Source organism: Mesoplodon densirostris, chromosome 16 (genome assembly GCF_025265405.1).
Source record: "Mesoplodon densirostris isolate mMesDen1 chromosome 16, mMesDen1 primary haplotype, whole genome shotgun sequence".
NCBI lineage: Eukaryota > Metazoa > Chordata > Mammalia > Artiodactyla > Ziphiidae > Mesoplodon > Mesoplodon densirostris.
The window spans coordinates 13,668,489-13,683,838 of record NC_082676.1 but is presented as its reverse complement, the minus strand read 5'-3'; the positions used below and the strand labels follow the sequence as shown (position 1 = coordinate 13,683,838).

Sequence of the window (15,350 nt, the reverse complement as noted above, 5' to 3'; positions counted from 1 at the left end):
GCTTGCAATTAGAATTGATTTCTGGATATCAGTCTACAGCACAGGGTGTGGTTTCCTTACGTTCACAGATGGAAAGAGGCAAACAAATGCCTGGCCAGAAGCCCTCCCGAGCCTCTCTCTCAAAAGCCAGCCTCTCTCTCAAGAGCCAGCCTCTCCTACAAGACAGCCCTCCAGGCTAAAGGCCTGCCATTTTCAGGATCACAGGCCCCTCTGAGAATCCAGTGAGGGTCTCTGACCCAGGAAAGCACAAACAGGCACACGATCTGCATATAATTCCCACCCTCCCCCACTCCAGGCCCATCCAGGCCTGGGCCTCCCCCCTGAGCTTCTGTCTCTGAAGGCTGGCTGCCTTGGACAGCTCCTCTTGGCTTTTCATGGGCATCTGCAATGTACCAGGTCCAGAACTGAGCTCCAGACCATAGCTTTTCCCCATCTCTGTAAACAGAAAATCCCTCCTTGCAGTTGTTCAGACCAAAACCTTGGAGTTATTCTAGACTCTTCTCTCCTACTCCACATCAGATCCATGAGCACATCTCATCAGCTCCACCCTCTAACTCTGGGCAGCGTCTGACTACTTTTTCCACTCTGGTCTGAACCACCATCATCTTGTGCTTGGACCATTGCAGTAGACCCCTCATTCCTCCTATTATATCTCTTCAATCTATTCTCCATAAAATAGCCAAAGGAGTCATATTAACACGTAAGTCAGGTGATGTCAACGTCCTTGCTCGTGTCCATCTCATTTAGAAAGCCACAGTCCTCCCTCTGGTTCAAAGGCCCTGCATGATCCACCCCCGCCCCGCCATTGCCTCTCAGACCTCACCTCTTCCCGTCTCTTTTGCTCACAATGCTCTGCCATTGTGGGCCATCTGCTGCTCTGGGAGCCTGCCGGAACTGCTTCTGCTTCAGGGCCTTTGCACCCACTGTTCCCTCTGCCTGAAATGCTCTTCCTGGGGGAGTCTCCTTGACTCATTCCCTTACCTTCTTTGCCCCAATTTCCCTTTCTCAGTGAGGCCGCCCTACATACAATCACAACTCTCCCTTTCCCCTCCCCTCCTTGCTGACTTCCCTTCCTTTCTTTTTAATATATTTTTCAGAGCGACTGGGAAAATCCCTGTGCTTGGATGACCCTTGGAGACCAGCAGGGTCTCCTTAACCCTCAGACACAAGAGTTACTGCCAGGTGGTACCACATAAGCGTGGCCCCAACATTCAAAGCCCGTGACTCACACTCAAGAAAGTCCTTCCCTTTTCTAGTCTCCATCCTGTTGGTTATGTCAAGGAGAAAGCCTCAGGGAGGGGCTGCTTCACCTTTAACGCCTCTCTCAAAACTGCCCATCATCTTTTTCTTTTTTTTTAACATCTTTATTGGAGTATAATTGCTTTACTATGGTGTGTTAATTTCTGCCTTATAACAAAGTGAATCAGTTATACATATACATATGTTCCCATATCTCTTCCTCTTGTGTCTCCCTCCCTCCCACCCTCCCTATCCCACCCCTCTAGGTGGTCACAAAGCACCGAGCTGATCTCCCTGTGCTATGCGGCTGCTTCCCACGAGCTATCTATTTTACGTTTGGTAGTGTATATATGTCCATGCCACTCTCTCACTTTGTCACAGCTTACCCTTCCCCCTCCCCATATCCTCAAGTCCATTCTCTAGTAGGTCTGTTTCTTTATTCCCGTCTTACCCCTAGGTTCTTCATGACCTTTTTTTTTCCTTAGATTCCATATATGTGTGTTAGCATACGGTATTTTTCTCTTTCTGACTTACTTCACTCTGTACAACAGACTAGGTCCATCCACCTCACTACAAATATCTCAATTTCGTTTCTTTTTATGGTTGAGTAATATTCCATTGTATATATGGTCACTTTATCTTTGATAAAGGAGGCAAGAATATACAGTGGAGAAAGGACAGCCTCTTCAATAAGTGGTGCTGGGAAAACTGGACAGCTACATGGAAAAGAATGAAATTAGAACACTCCCTAACACCATACACAAAAATAAACTCAAAATGGATTAAAGACCTAAATGTAAGGCCAGACACTATCAAACTCTTAGAGGAAAACATAGGCCGAACACTCTAGGACATAAATCACAGCAAAATCCTTTTTGACCCACCTCCTAGAGAAATGGAAATAAAAACAAAAATAAACAAATGGGACCTAATGAAACTTAAAAGCTTTTGCACAGCAAAGGGAACCATCACCTTTTATAACAAAGCCATCCAGGCCTCGGCCTCAGGGGAGGCAACATCTTGCTGAAAGGTGAAAACACTGCTGTTCTCATTAGACTCGGTCTTGCAGTGACCTTCACTAGTATCCACTAGTGAAAAACTAGTGGATACCAGTGTTTCATATACAGTCATAATTAAAGCTTCCTGTTAAAATAATACTTAAGCTTCAAAAGGTAAGTCCAGTTCAAGTAATAGAACAGACGGTCCTGGGATGTCGCAAATATTCTCTTGCTCCAGGCAAGGACCATGTCCAACTCATCTTGGTGTCTCAGCGGCTGTTCCAGCCCTGGAGGCTCACTAAGGGTTTGCCTGGATTGAATTAAACTAGTAAACCTGGCAGAGTCCTCCGGTTTCAAGGCCTATTTGAAGGACACATGCAAATGAGACCTTGGCTTCTGTATTCTTCTCCCTCTTCTACCCTCCTGGTGAAGAGGGTGGCCAAGACCCTGCCGGTCTCCAAGGGTCATCCAAACACAGGGATTTTCCCAATCGCTCCGAAAAATACATTAATAATGGAGGCCACTTACTGACCAGTATGCCCTGGAACCTGTTCCCCTGGGCACTGGACACTTTCAAATGACAACTCAGGGAGGCATGTTAAATGCACCCCCCTCACAATTAGGAAACAGAAAGAGCCCCTCTTCTGTGCTGTGTCCCATACCAGCTCTCTCATCCAGACCCTAATTAGGATGGATGGCTGTTCTCCGCCCCAGGACTGGAAGAAAGCCTGGAATCATCTTAGTTGAGAAGTCTCCAGCCCCAAGAACCGTCAGAACTGCTGCCTGGATGAGCAGAAAATAGCAGATGATAAATTTTTTAGGACTACCCTGTGTGTGTGCCAGTTGTTGCTGACTGTGAGATAATGTGCTGGCCTTTTGGGGAACATGCATTATTGATCTGGGTCTGTCTGGTGGTTTATAAAAATCCCACCCTCCCCCCACTACCACCTTGCCATCATCCCTCACCTCCTAAAAGAAGCACAGCCTCCTCCAAATGCTGTTGGAGGGGCTAGCTCCTTTGCAGAAGGGAAGACTTGTAGGCACCGATCTGTGCAAGTGAGCGCTGCGGGGGGAAAGGGACAGATACCACCAAACACGAGGGATCCAAACCTACTGCATCCACTTCCCAGAATTTATCTTTCAGAAATCCTCGCTCACCTATGCAAAGACGCACGTATAAAGACGTTCTCAGCAACGGTATCGGTAATAGTGGAAACTACTAACACACACACTCCCAATCTGGAAACAACTGAATAGCCATCCCAGGAGACTGGTTACATAGAGTAGTGGCTAAGACCACAGGCTCTGGGTTCAAATCTTATTTAGCCACATTCTAGCTGTGTGACCTTGGACGAGTGACTTCATTTCTCTGGGCCTCAGTCTCTCCATCTAAAATGAAGAGGGTGGATCTAGGTGGTGTAAGTTAGGCCTGGTTTTCTCTGCTTTCCTCTCTCCCACGTCCTCCTCACACCTGGAGGCCCTTTCCTTATATTTGCAGACGCTGCTGGCTTTATTCGAGAGCCACAGGTGCAAACTTACAATCAGATTCTGACATGAGGCTTAGTTAGATCACGTAGCTGCAGCAAAGACGCGGCGCTCCTAGGAGTGCGTGTTCAATCATTCACCTTGGTTCCAGCCCAAAATCTAGGAGTCGCCCCTGATGCTCCTCCTTTCCTCACCACCCACAGCCCCCATCCAACCCGTTCATGCACGTCTTCCGGGTTCCACTGTTCCTGCCCTGGTCCAAGCTTCCATCCTCGCCTGCCCCGTTATGGTCCTGTCCTCCTAATGTCATTTATTTCAACATAACAGCCAGAGGGATCCTACTGGAACCTAAGTCAGGTCACAGCCCCTCCTTTGCTCAAGGCCCATTTGCACTCATGTCTGTTTCACTAAGAATCAAACTCAAAACCCTCACCATGGCCGCAAGGTCCCGCACGACCTGGCCTCATCTCTCTCCACTTATACCCTGGGTCTCTCCACCTGGCTCACGGGCATTCTTTCTGTCCCGACCCACCAAGCTCATTTCTAACTGTCTTTGCCTTTCCTGTTCTCTCCAGCTGGAGGGATCCTTCCCCAGTCATCCCGCTCCCAGCACAGTGAGCTGCATAGAGTAGATGCTTAATCAATATCTGATGAATGCATGAATAAATGTCCGGTGGGGGGGGCGGTCCCAGGAAGAACTACAATGGAAACAGCTTGAGGGGTCCCATGAGGCAAGACCAAGGTGCCCTGAGGTCAGGTGCTGCCTGTGGGCACTGTTTGCAAAATTCTGCCAGAAACAAAACTCACAGTCCTATGGACACTTTCTGTAGGCTCCCCATGGCTGTCGAATGTGGCTCATTCTAAATGCTGCCTGTGAGATAGGTATCATATGTGTCAAACTGTCAATAAAAGCCCTGGGCTTTGATTGCTTCCTGGCTGCAAATTCTTTTTGCACAGATAAATTCCCTGAGAAACATCTATACATGTGATCATTAATACAAATCATTATAAGAAATGGCTTGGATGTATAGAAATCACCTTTACTTGGTGCTTAAAAGACTGATTCGTATTTTTAATAATGGATCCGAAAAGGGTGCAGACTTGCAGTTGGATCTTCACCACAATCTTATGTTTGGCTGCAAAGGCTTTTCCAGTAAACCTTTAAATTTGTTGCGACCAACAGTCAGTTGCCCTTCAATAGTGGACAGAGGCTAAAGGCCCACCGCTCACCTGGTCAACTACTGGCACTCCTTACCACAACCCACGAGAACCTCCAAGATCTGGCTCCCTTCCTTCTCTCCAGGGTCATGCTATGACCCTTCCTCAGGCTCCAGCCACATCTGTCTCCTTGGTCCTGCCTCAGGGCCTTTGCACACGCTGTTCCCTCTGCTTGGAAGGCTTTTCCCCAGATCTTCACAATACCCAGTAGTATGTCTATCATCATCATTGATGATGAGAAGGGAAATCTAACTTATAGGAGAAGGAAAATGCAGAGGGGCTTGTATGCTGTCCAGTACAGTAGCTATAAATGGTTACTGAGCACTTGAAAGGTAGCTGGTCCTGAGATGTCCTCTAAGTGTAAAGTACATGCCAGATTTCAAAAGCAATATAAAAAATGTAAACTATCTCATTAATGATTTTTTATATTGATTACATGTTAAGGTGACAATAATTTGGATATATTGGGTTCAGCAAAATATGTCTTTAAAATTAATTTCCCCCGTTTCTTTTTACTTTTTAATAAAGTATAGAAGATTTAGAATTACTGATGTGAGTTGCATTTGTGGCTCGCCCCCCTAGATGCATCTCTAAGGCAGTGCTGTGTAGGGTTTAATGTGGAGAAATGGAACCAGTAAAATCAGTGAATTCAAAGGGGGAGAAGACAAGAAAAGGAGGAAGAAGACTGACATTGAGAGAGACCCCCAAAGGTAAGCTGGAAATATAGGGAGAGTTTGACGCCGGGGAACAGAAGGTCCAGCTGAGATTGACTCTGGGGGCCTCCTTCCTGGTGGCCTCATTTATGGGGACTTCTTCTCAGGCGAATGAAAATGTGGTGAGAAATGCCTCATGTAAATGAAGACGCCCAGCTGGGTGGAGGAGCCCAGGGCCTTGCTTAGCAGGGACGGGGAGAAGTCCGGGATGGTTTACACAGTGAAGCAAGGATACGGCTCAGGGAGGACCCTGTGTGGGCGATAAAGGGATGGTGCCCTCTTCCTGCTCGCCATCCGTGTAAAGGAACTATGTCTTGGCAAGGGCCCCTGTCCTCACCCGCTCTCCCTGGAGCCAACAGCACTAAGAGGGGAAGCAGCTCAGGACGAGAGGCGGCTGCCCTCACCCTCCTGAAGCACCACATCTGTGAACTGAGTCGGGTCACTAGCAACAGGGCCCACCTTCCCTGCCCGTACATGCCACCAAGGAAGGCTGAGCCCACCCAAACCTGTTAAGATTGGTGGAGCAGGGGCACGTGCGCGCGCGCGCGCACACACACACACACACACACACACACACACACACACACACACACACACACGCTGGTTTCTTCTTTATGTTCAGCGTCAGCTCAAATATCACCTCCTAAGAGGGGCCCTCCCTGATAACTAATCCAAAATAGCTCTGACCATCCTCCCCCGCATCCAGCACCCTCTTCAGTTACCCCAGAGCATTTCTCCCTTCTTGAAATTATCTTCCATGTGAACTAGCAATGATTCTCATTATCTGTCTCCCTCATTCCATGAGAGTAGAGACTGTGCCTGCCTGACTCATTACTGAAGTTCCAGGCCCTAGAATATTGCCTGGAATGTAGTAGGTTCTCAATAGAAATTGGACAGAAATAATGAATTGGTCTTAACATCTCTTCTCCTTAAGACTCTGGAGGAATCTAGGAATGGTCCCGCATTAGAAAAAGGTTGGAGACCCCTAACCTCGAGGACCCAGCTGCGCATTCACGCGTGTGGGACCACCCCAGGACTTGGTTCAATCGACTGGACATAAACCCTGCAGGGTCTACCCGAGCATCCTGCATCAGGATCCTGAGACCCAGCATGGTGAGCTTGGTAGATACCGCCTGCCAGCGGCCAGGGTCTTACCGAGCTCCACATCCTGGTCGTCCGTCAGCACCAGGATGATGTTGGGACGGATGTTTCTGCGGTCCCTCTGAAACCTGCCTTTCAGGCGGTGGTGGGACAGGAACGCCACACTTCCATCCAGGAGAGAGAAGACAGTTGCAGAGAGCAGGCAAAGCAGGACACCAGGGGGTGCCATTTTACGTTTCCACTGATCCCTTGCTTCTGGCAGGATGCAGGAGTCTGGAGTTGTGTTTTGTGGACTTGCTTCTTTTCTTTCCTCCCTCTCTACTCACAGATCTAAAGTAAGAGGAAAAGAATCAGGTCAATCTTTTTGTAAAGGCTGCCCAACTGCTCAGACTTGCATAATGATTTCTACGATGCCTTCTGGCAGTGACAGTGAGAGTTTCTTTGATCAGGGACAGCTACAGCAGAACAAAAACCCAATTGGGCTAAAGTTACAAGAAAAGTATTTGCAACTGGCTCAGAGAACAGACTGGCAGGAAAAACTTCAGAGACTACTTCTGCAGACAGAATTCCTCTCTTGGAGCCAGCGATCCTCTGGATGCGCTGGTGGCAGCCCAAGTCCCAACTCAGGTAGTCAGCCCGTCTCTGAACCATCCAACCAATGCAAGACAAATCGCCTCCCAGTGAAAGGAAAGGAAAAAGCCCAGTCTGGAGGAGCAGACATTTCTGGTCATCTGTTCTCTGCCAGCACCATGGAGGATGCAGAGGTGAGTGGACGGAGCCCCAGCTCTCAGGTAGCGTGCGATTCGGGGAGGGGTCTGGACGAGGCGGGCTGATGCTTTGGGCTGGACAACTCTGTGTTTCAGTCCTGGCTCCGTCACTCACCAGCTGGGTCTCCCCATCGATAAGCCAGTGAGGAACCTCAGTATCCCCATGAATAAAATGGGGATACATGACTGTTATAAGAACTCAATCCAACGGGAATGTTCGCAAAGGTCCCCCCCGTCAACAGATCCTGTAACTGGGCAAGTTATTCATATTGGTTTTACGTTGCAAAATAAACAAAATGACAACAGAGGAAACTGAGAGCTAAAAAGCTGACGGAGAAGAATTGTCACATTCCGCTGCAACCTTGGTCACCCCCTTGACCCCGGGTCAGATGGGGTCACAAGCAAAGGTAGGGGAGGGGCGGCGGGCCAGCTAATCCTGGCTCAGGCGGGTCTCAGATCCCACTCTGCCCTTTGCGGTCATTTTTCTACTTCCTGAGGAAATGAGCCTTCAAGTCCTGTCCAGATATAGACTTTTGGTCTCATTTGTCTAAAAGGAAAGAAAGAGCAAGCAAGCAGACGTGTTGGGAGGAAACCAAGGTCATTGGAGTCGGGCTGAGTCACCGTTCCCGTGACCTTGCACGACTCCATTTGCCCCTGCTGTCATGGGGAACCCCACCCCACCCCAAGCCACAGCTCAGGGGACTCATCATGGACCCCAGGTTCCGCACAGGGGGATGTGCTGCCTGTATCACCTCTCCCAGGGACAGCACCAGCCGTCTAAGAGGTCTCCCACTTCCTCCCCTGCCCCCACCCTCCATGCCCCCCGGGGGCAGCCAACAGGATCTTTCTAAAATTCAAATCCAAACATACAACTCAAAGGGCCTGGACTAGGTGAGACCAGGGAGGCGCTCAGGGCACAGGTTTGAAGGGGCACCCACTCCGGGTGGACAGGTGCAAGGCACTCAGCTCACCTGAGTCCCAGCCCTGTCATTCACCTGCTCAGACCCTCCCCTGGCTTCTCATGGCTTGGGGTACAAAATGCAGACTCCCCACCAAGCCCTACAGGGTGGGTGTGATCCGACCCCTGCCCACCTCTCCCTGGTCCTCTCAATTGCTCTCAGGCCCGCGGCTTCTTTCTGTCACTTAGACAAGTCAGGCTTGTTCCTGCCCCAGGGCCTTTGCACTTCCTCTTCCTTAAACCTGAAAGAATGTTTCCCCAGATTCTGTTTGATGGGCTCCTTCTCCTCTGCCAGGTCTTGGCACAAATGTCGCCTCCTTGGAGAGGCCTGCCCTGACTGCCCTATCTGAGGTGGTGCCCCCGCCCCAGGCACTCTCTGTGTTTTATAACCTGTTTTATTTCCCTCATAGTCCCTACTATACCTGCAATTATTTTATTTATTGCCCAGTTCTTCCCATGGGAGAGTCAGCTCCACGAGGGCAGAGGCTGGCTTTGCATTGCTCACGGCTCTGCCCCCAGCACCTAGTACCATGCCTGGCACAGAACAGTGCCAAATAAATATTCAGATAAATAAAGAAATGGAGATTTTGGTGAGGTTCTCTGTGTTCTACAGAGTGAGAGAAGGCTGAGAATAGAGAGCAAGCTCCACACAGGGCTTCCCACCCCAGGGGCCTCTGAAAGGACATCTGTGCAGAGAGATAAGATGAAGGCCACACTATCGGGGAGCTGACCTGGGAACTGTGACTTTCACGGGACCAGCGGACAAGTATCGACTTCCACCTCCATCTCCTCACCTGCTAAATCCCACATCTTGTAATAGCCAGGGTGGCTGCAGTGACATGTGTTGGGCAGCTGCTTTGTGCTCATGTTATATGATACTTAACTCACGGACTTTAAAGTTACTTGCTGGGTGTCCCTAGGCAAGTAACTCAACCCTTCTATGCCTCGGTTTCCCCATCTATAAAATGGACATGAAGGATTAAATGAGTTAAGGCAGAATGCTGAGTCCAGAGCCTGGCACATGGTGTGTACTGACTGGAACACATCATTCACAGTGAAAACCATTATTAGATTATTATCAGCACCACTGCAGCTGGGTCCCGTGTCAGGCACTCCGTAGCATCTCCGTCAATCTCCCCAACAACCCTCTCACACAGGTACTACTATTATCCCCATTTAAAAACTGAGGACAGGGCTTCCCTGCTGGTGCAGTGGTTAAGAATCTGCCTGCCAATGCAGGGGACACGGGTTCGAGCCCCGGCCCGGGAAGATCCCACATGCTGCGGAGCAACTCAGCCCGTGCACCACAACTACTGAGCCTGTGCTCTAGAGCCCGTGAGCCACAACTACTGAGCCTGCGTGTCACAACTACTGAAGCCCGCGTGCCTAGAGCCAGTGCTCCACAAGAGAAGCCACCACAATGAGAAGCCCTCGCACAGTAATTTAGAGTAGTCCCCACTCACCGCAACTAGAGAAAGCCCAGGCGCAGCAACAAAGACCCAACGCAGCCAAAAATAAAAGCAAACAAATAAATTAATTTAAAAAACAAAACAAAACTGAGAACAACTGAGGCATAATCACTGTCCTAAGGTCACCTGGAGAGAAAACAGCAGGGACAGTGTTTGACCTCTTTTCTCCCTGACAGCTTGGTGAGGGCCTCTCACCACTGAACTCATGTTTCCCAGGTTCTCATATTCAGGGGCCATAGCCCCAATTTCTGCCGGCTCTGCACAACCCTTCCGCTATCATTTGGTTCACATGCTCCTTTAAATAGCCTCATTTAAAAATAAAGACATAAACACATGGTTTTGAAAAAGACGAAACACATGGTTTTGAAAAAGACGACTTTCTATCCAAGAATAAATGGAAAAGCAGCGTCCCTTTCCTGTAGAACTAATCACACAAATAAAGTCAAACAGAGCAGAAACTGTGTTACTCCATCCGTCTAAAAGCTTCTAGTTCACATTTAAGGCTCTAAGCTGAGCTCTGGGCTGGCAGCTCTCATACGTGCACTGTCTCTCTGTTTAAGGGAAATTAGCAGGTGTTGAAAGGCAACGAGGCACATTAGCACCATCCACAGACTTTCTGCTGGAGGTAATGGGATGCTTGAGAGGGTTGAAAAGGAGACATGCCCTAGACTCTAATGGGTCCCTGAATTATACCAAATCATGGCGGGGGGATCCTTGAATCATGTTGTTTATCAGTCCATGTCTCCCTACCTCGGGAAACACACTGGGATGCTTTGTGCTTTGCAACTGAAACCGTGAGCTTGACTGACACTCCAGCCAGCCCATTCATAAAACAAACTTCCCAATCGGAAAATAGGCAGAAGACCTAAATAGACATTTCTCTAAAGAAGACAAACCGATGGCCAATAAGCACATGAAAAGATGCTCCACATCACTAATTATTAGAGAAATGCAAATCAAAACTACAATGAGGTATCACCTCACACTGGTCAGAATGGCCATCATCAAAATTCGACAAATAATAAATGCTGGAGAGGGTGTGGAGAAAACAGAATCCTCCTACACTGTTGGTGGGAATGTAAATTGGTGAACAGTATAGAGTTTCCTTAAAAAAACGAAAATAGAGCTACCATATGACCCAGCAATCCCACTCCCGGGCATATATCTGGAAAAGATGAAAACTCTAATTCAAAAAGATACATGCACCCCAATGTTCACTGCAGCACTGTTTACAATAGCCAAGCCATGGAAACAACCTAAATGTCCATCACAGATGAATGGATAAAGAAGATTTGGAATATAAATACAATGGAGTACTACTCAGCCATAAAAAGGAATGAAACATTGCCATTTGCAGCAACATGGATGGACCTAGAGATTATCACACTAAGTGAAGTAAGTCAGAAAGAGAAAGGCAAATATCATATGATAGCACATGTGGAACCTAAAAAACGGATACAAATGAACTCATTTACAAAACAGAAATAGACTCACAGACAGAAAACTTATGGGTACCCAAGGGAAAAGGGGAGGGGCGAGGGATAAATTAGGAGTATACAATTAACAGATGCACATCACTATATATAAAGTAGATAAACAACAAGGATTTACTGTATAGTACAGGGAACTATATTCAGTATCTTGTAATAACCTATAATGGAAAAGAATCCGAAGCTGTACACCTGAAACTAACACAAAATTGTAAACCAACTACAGTTAAATAAAAAAAATATATACATTCATGTTCCTTCAGATAGACATCGAGTGATAAAATAATAGCGAATTTCTGACAGATGCCCTACAAACAGCAACTGTCTTATACCAGAAATAGTAACAGCAAATGCTTATTGAGGCCCTGCAACGCTCCAGTCCCTGCTCTAAGCATTTTATGTATTGATATATCAACTTGTCTAATCCGCATATCCACCCATCGATATTATACCCATTTTATGGATGAGGAAGCCGAGCCACAGAGAATTAAAAGCACTTTCCCATGATCACATGGGCAAATAAGGGGCAGAGACTGGGTTCAAACCCACTCTGGCTTGAGCCAGCTGCTCAACCAGAACCTCCTGGAAGCAGATCTCCAGGTAAGTTCTTAAGAGTCTCCCAACCTCAGTTTCCTCATTTGCCTCGGAAACAGTAGGAGGCCAGGTGCCCTTGGAGGGCCTTTTTGGCTCTGGGCCTGTGATGCGGAGGTACGGGGGGGCCGGGCCAGATCGTGGGTGGAGCTGGGGGATATGGTTGACTGGACTCTTCCTGGCACCCATGTTGGTCTTCTTAGCAATGCTTCCCTCTATTCCCAGGCAGCTGTAACCCTTCAGCCAGGATGCTGCTCCTCTGGATGGAAGTCAAATCTCCATGACCAGAGACTGAAGAATAATAGGAGCTAATTATTTCATCAGCTCAAGTCATCAGTAGGTCGATTTTTGTTGAATTCCCCCAGCTCCCACTTTCCCTGGACTTGTGCCAGCACCTCTCTGTATGATGGAGAAATCAATTAAAAATGACACAAGGGATTCTGCCTCCATTTTCCTCCTTCTTAGTAAAGATTCAAGGTGGCTGAACCGAGAAAGTATCTGGTGAATCGGTGCAGCGCTAGCTGAGCGATGCTCTGTCCATCCTGCGGACACCACCACTTACTCCCACCAGCTTGATGAAAGGTCCATCCCGCACCTCTCTTCGCCCTGTGTCTTTCTCACAGACCTTGGCAAAGCCCTCCCAGCCCAGAAAGACATCACTGGAAATGCCTAGGAACCTGAGCATTCAGAAACATCACTCCTGCTTCTGGATTTATCTGACCTGCAGAGAGGAGTGGGTCTCAGGCTGACTGTGCACCACAGTTTTGGGAAAACGCCTGGGACCTCACCCAGGCCTGTCCAGAGAGATCCAGATGGCTGTCTTCCTCTGAGGAGCCCCAAATCCAACAAGAGTAGCTGAGAGGAGTTTGGGAGTGATCAGGCAGCCCAGGGAGAGAGAGTGGGAGAGGAAGAAGTGGTCAGAACAAGGCATTGATCAGATGGGAGAAGTTCCCTGGGAGGTGAGAAGAAAGGAAATTGTGGGGTGTGAAGATGCCCTGTGCTGGGGCCAGAGCCCCTGCACCAGACCTGTGGACCTTCCTAGGTGGTCTCGAGAGCCAGACCACTTATGTCTTCCTTCATTTACTTTACAAATATGTATTTAGGGCCTACTGTGTCATAGGGTTAGGTAATAGGATAATCCTGCCTGGATTATAACAGCCTCCTAATTGATTTCCCTGCTTCTACCTTCACCTCCTTCTATCAAGCAGGCAGAAGGATCCTGTTAAAACAAAAGTAAGAGTCTGTCTTCCTCTACTGAAAAGTCCTGAAGGGCTCCCATCTAATGCCGAATAAAAACCTCCAAATCCTCCAAAGGACCTACAAGACCCTACGCAGCCTGCCCATCCCTTCCTGACCTCGTCACCTTCCACTTTCCCCCTTGCCCACTTGGCTCTGGCCACATGGTGTCTGTGCTGCTCCTTGCACATGCCAGGCATGTCTTCACCCCAGGGCCTTTGCACGTGCTGTTCCCTCTGCCTGGAGCCTTCATCCAGATCTCTTCACGGCCCTTTTGTCACCTCCTTCAGGTCTTTGCTCAAATTTCACCTTTGCACGTTAAAACGGAAATCTCTTTCCTCCCCAGTAGCACCTGCCACCTCTGACAGCTAGATATTTACTTGTTTCTTTGTTGGTCTCCCCCACTAGAAAGTCAGTTCATAATCTGAGGGTATGGATTTTTGTCAGCTTTGTTCACATCTGTATCCCAACACCTAAAACAGTGCTTCGGACATAGAAGACATTGACAATACTACTGACTTGGCAAAGAATTTTCTCTCTCCTGGTAACAGTACTCGTACTCCAGCCCTGCTTGGAGGCACTGACACCTCCTTTTCTTCTGCTTACCTGCAGTGTGAGTGCAGGACAGAGCATGTGACCCAAGTGTAGCCAATCAGCACATCTCATCTCTCTAGCTCCAGTGATTGGCCCAGAGACAGACATGTGACCCAAGTCTGGCCAATGAGAGAGAAGTAAGAAACAGTTGGGTGGGTACTGGGAAGGGGTAAGCCCAGCCCAGCTACCAATTGGCCCCTGAGAGAGGATGCTCCTGACACTGGACTGAAGCAAGTTCCACCTTGTAGCCAGTTACAGGCTCAAACAAGTGCCCTTTGTTGCTGAAGCTAATCTGAATTGGGGTTGTCATTTGCGACAGGAAATGCCCAGACCAACACAGTTAATACCCTACAAGACTAATGAAGAAATAACTAAAATTTATATGATGTGCTTATCACGGACCCTGGGCACTTTTCTAAATTCTAAGCACTTTTCCTGTGTCAACTCAGGTCACCCTACAACAACACGGTGAGTTAGGATGCTCCATTTGTGGGTGAGGAAGCTGAGGCATGGGGGGGTTCGAGAATTTCCCCAAGGTTGCGCTGCTTGGGTGCTGAATATCGTCGCTTGGATGGACCACATCCATGGGCTCTGTGCTCTCTGGCTCCTGGCTGGATTTGGCTCAAGGAGACACTGCCCAGGGAAGGCAGTAATGGGAAGACAGAGCGGCCTGGGTACTTTCCAGGTGCCTTCTCTGCCCAGTTGCTAGGAACCGACCACATCCCTTTATTGCTCTACTGAAGGCCACAGCTCCTGGGGGTGGCCCTTGCCAGGTTCCAGCAAGTGCTCCCCACTGTTCCCAGCCCGAGAGATCTGTACTATTCATTTTCTTACACTCTGCTCCTATCTTTGTTGGAGGCGCCATCTGTTTCCTGCAGGGCATCTATACTGATAAAGCAAGCGGATAGCATGCCCGAGATGTGCACCCAGATATTCTGATCCCACGAGTCCTCTCTTGACTCCCATGCCTACTTGGAAACTGAGAAATGATACAAGCGGCTGAGGTTAAGTGTGTGGTACGAACAGGAAGCAAAAGGGGGGAACCGCTGGTCTGCGGGCATTCAGGGAGGGCTGCGTGGAGGAGTCCTTACAGAGAAAAGTTTGAGAAGCCTAAGAGGAACAAAGTTCTGAAAAATCCACAGGATATGGGTGGGCTCTGAAGAAGGGTTGGAGGACAGAGTGCCTCGGGCGGGGGAAATAGCTTTAGCAAGTAGCAAGCAGAGTGGAGGAGTGGAAATGTGTGGTCCCGAACCTCACAAGCCTAGAAGCTGTCTAGACAGAGGATGACACATGCACATCTGTTAAACCTTACACTCCCCTGGTATCTCCTTTTCTTCCTGGCCAACAGGTTTTGCCAGCCTCTCTCTTCCTCTCCAGGGCTGTCAAAGAAAGGACAGGCGCTCCTGGAACCTACAGTCCACAGACTCTCCCTGTCTCTGTTACCCAAGTCCAAGGGCATCAGGTGGCTCTCTGTGCCTGTTCTTGGAATTT

The 15,350-nt window shown here is 48.6% G+C and overlaps 1 protein-coding gene across 3 annotated transcripts in view; it reads right to left on the bottom strand.

Moving 5' to 3' along the window:
• Positions 1-15,350, bottom strand: part of SULF2 (sulfatase 2) — a 142,060-nt gene that overhangs the window by 104,176 nt on the left and 22,534 nt on the right. For all 3 annotated transcript variants that reach the window (XM_060079043.1, XM_060079041.1, XM_060079040.1), the window contains exon 2: positions 6,809-7,084. In XM_060079043.1, coding sequence (XP_059935026.1) covers positions 6,809-6,983 — 175 coding nt within the window. In that variant the 5' untranslated portion in view covers positions 6,984-7,084. The remainder of the gene's footprint in view (positions 1-6,808; positions 7,085-15,350) is intronic.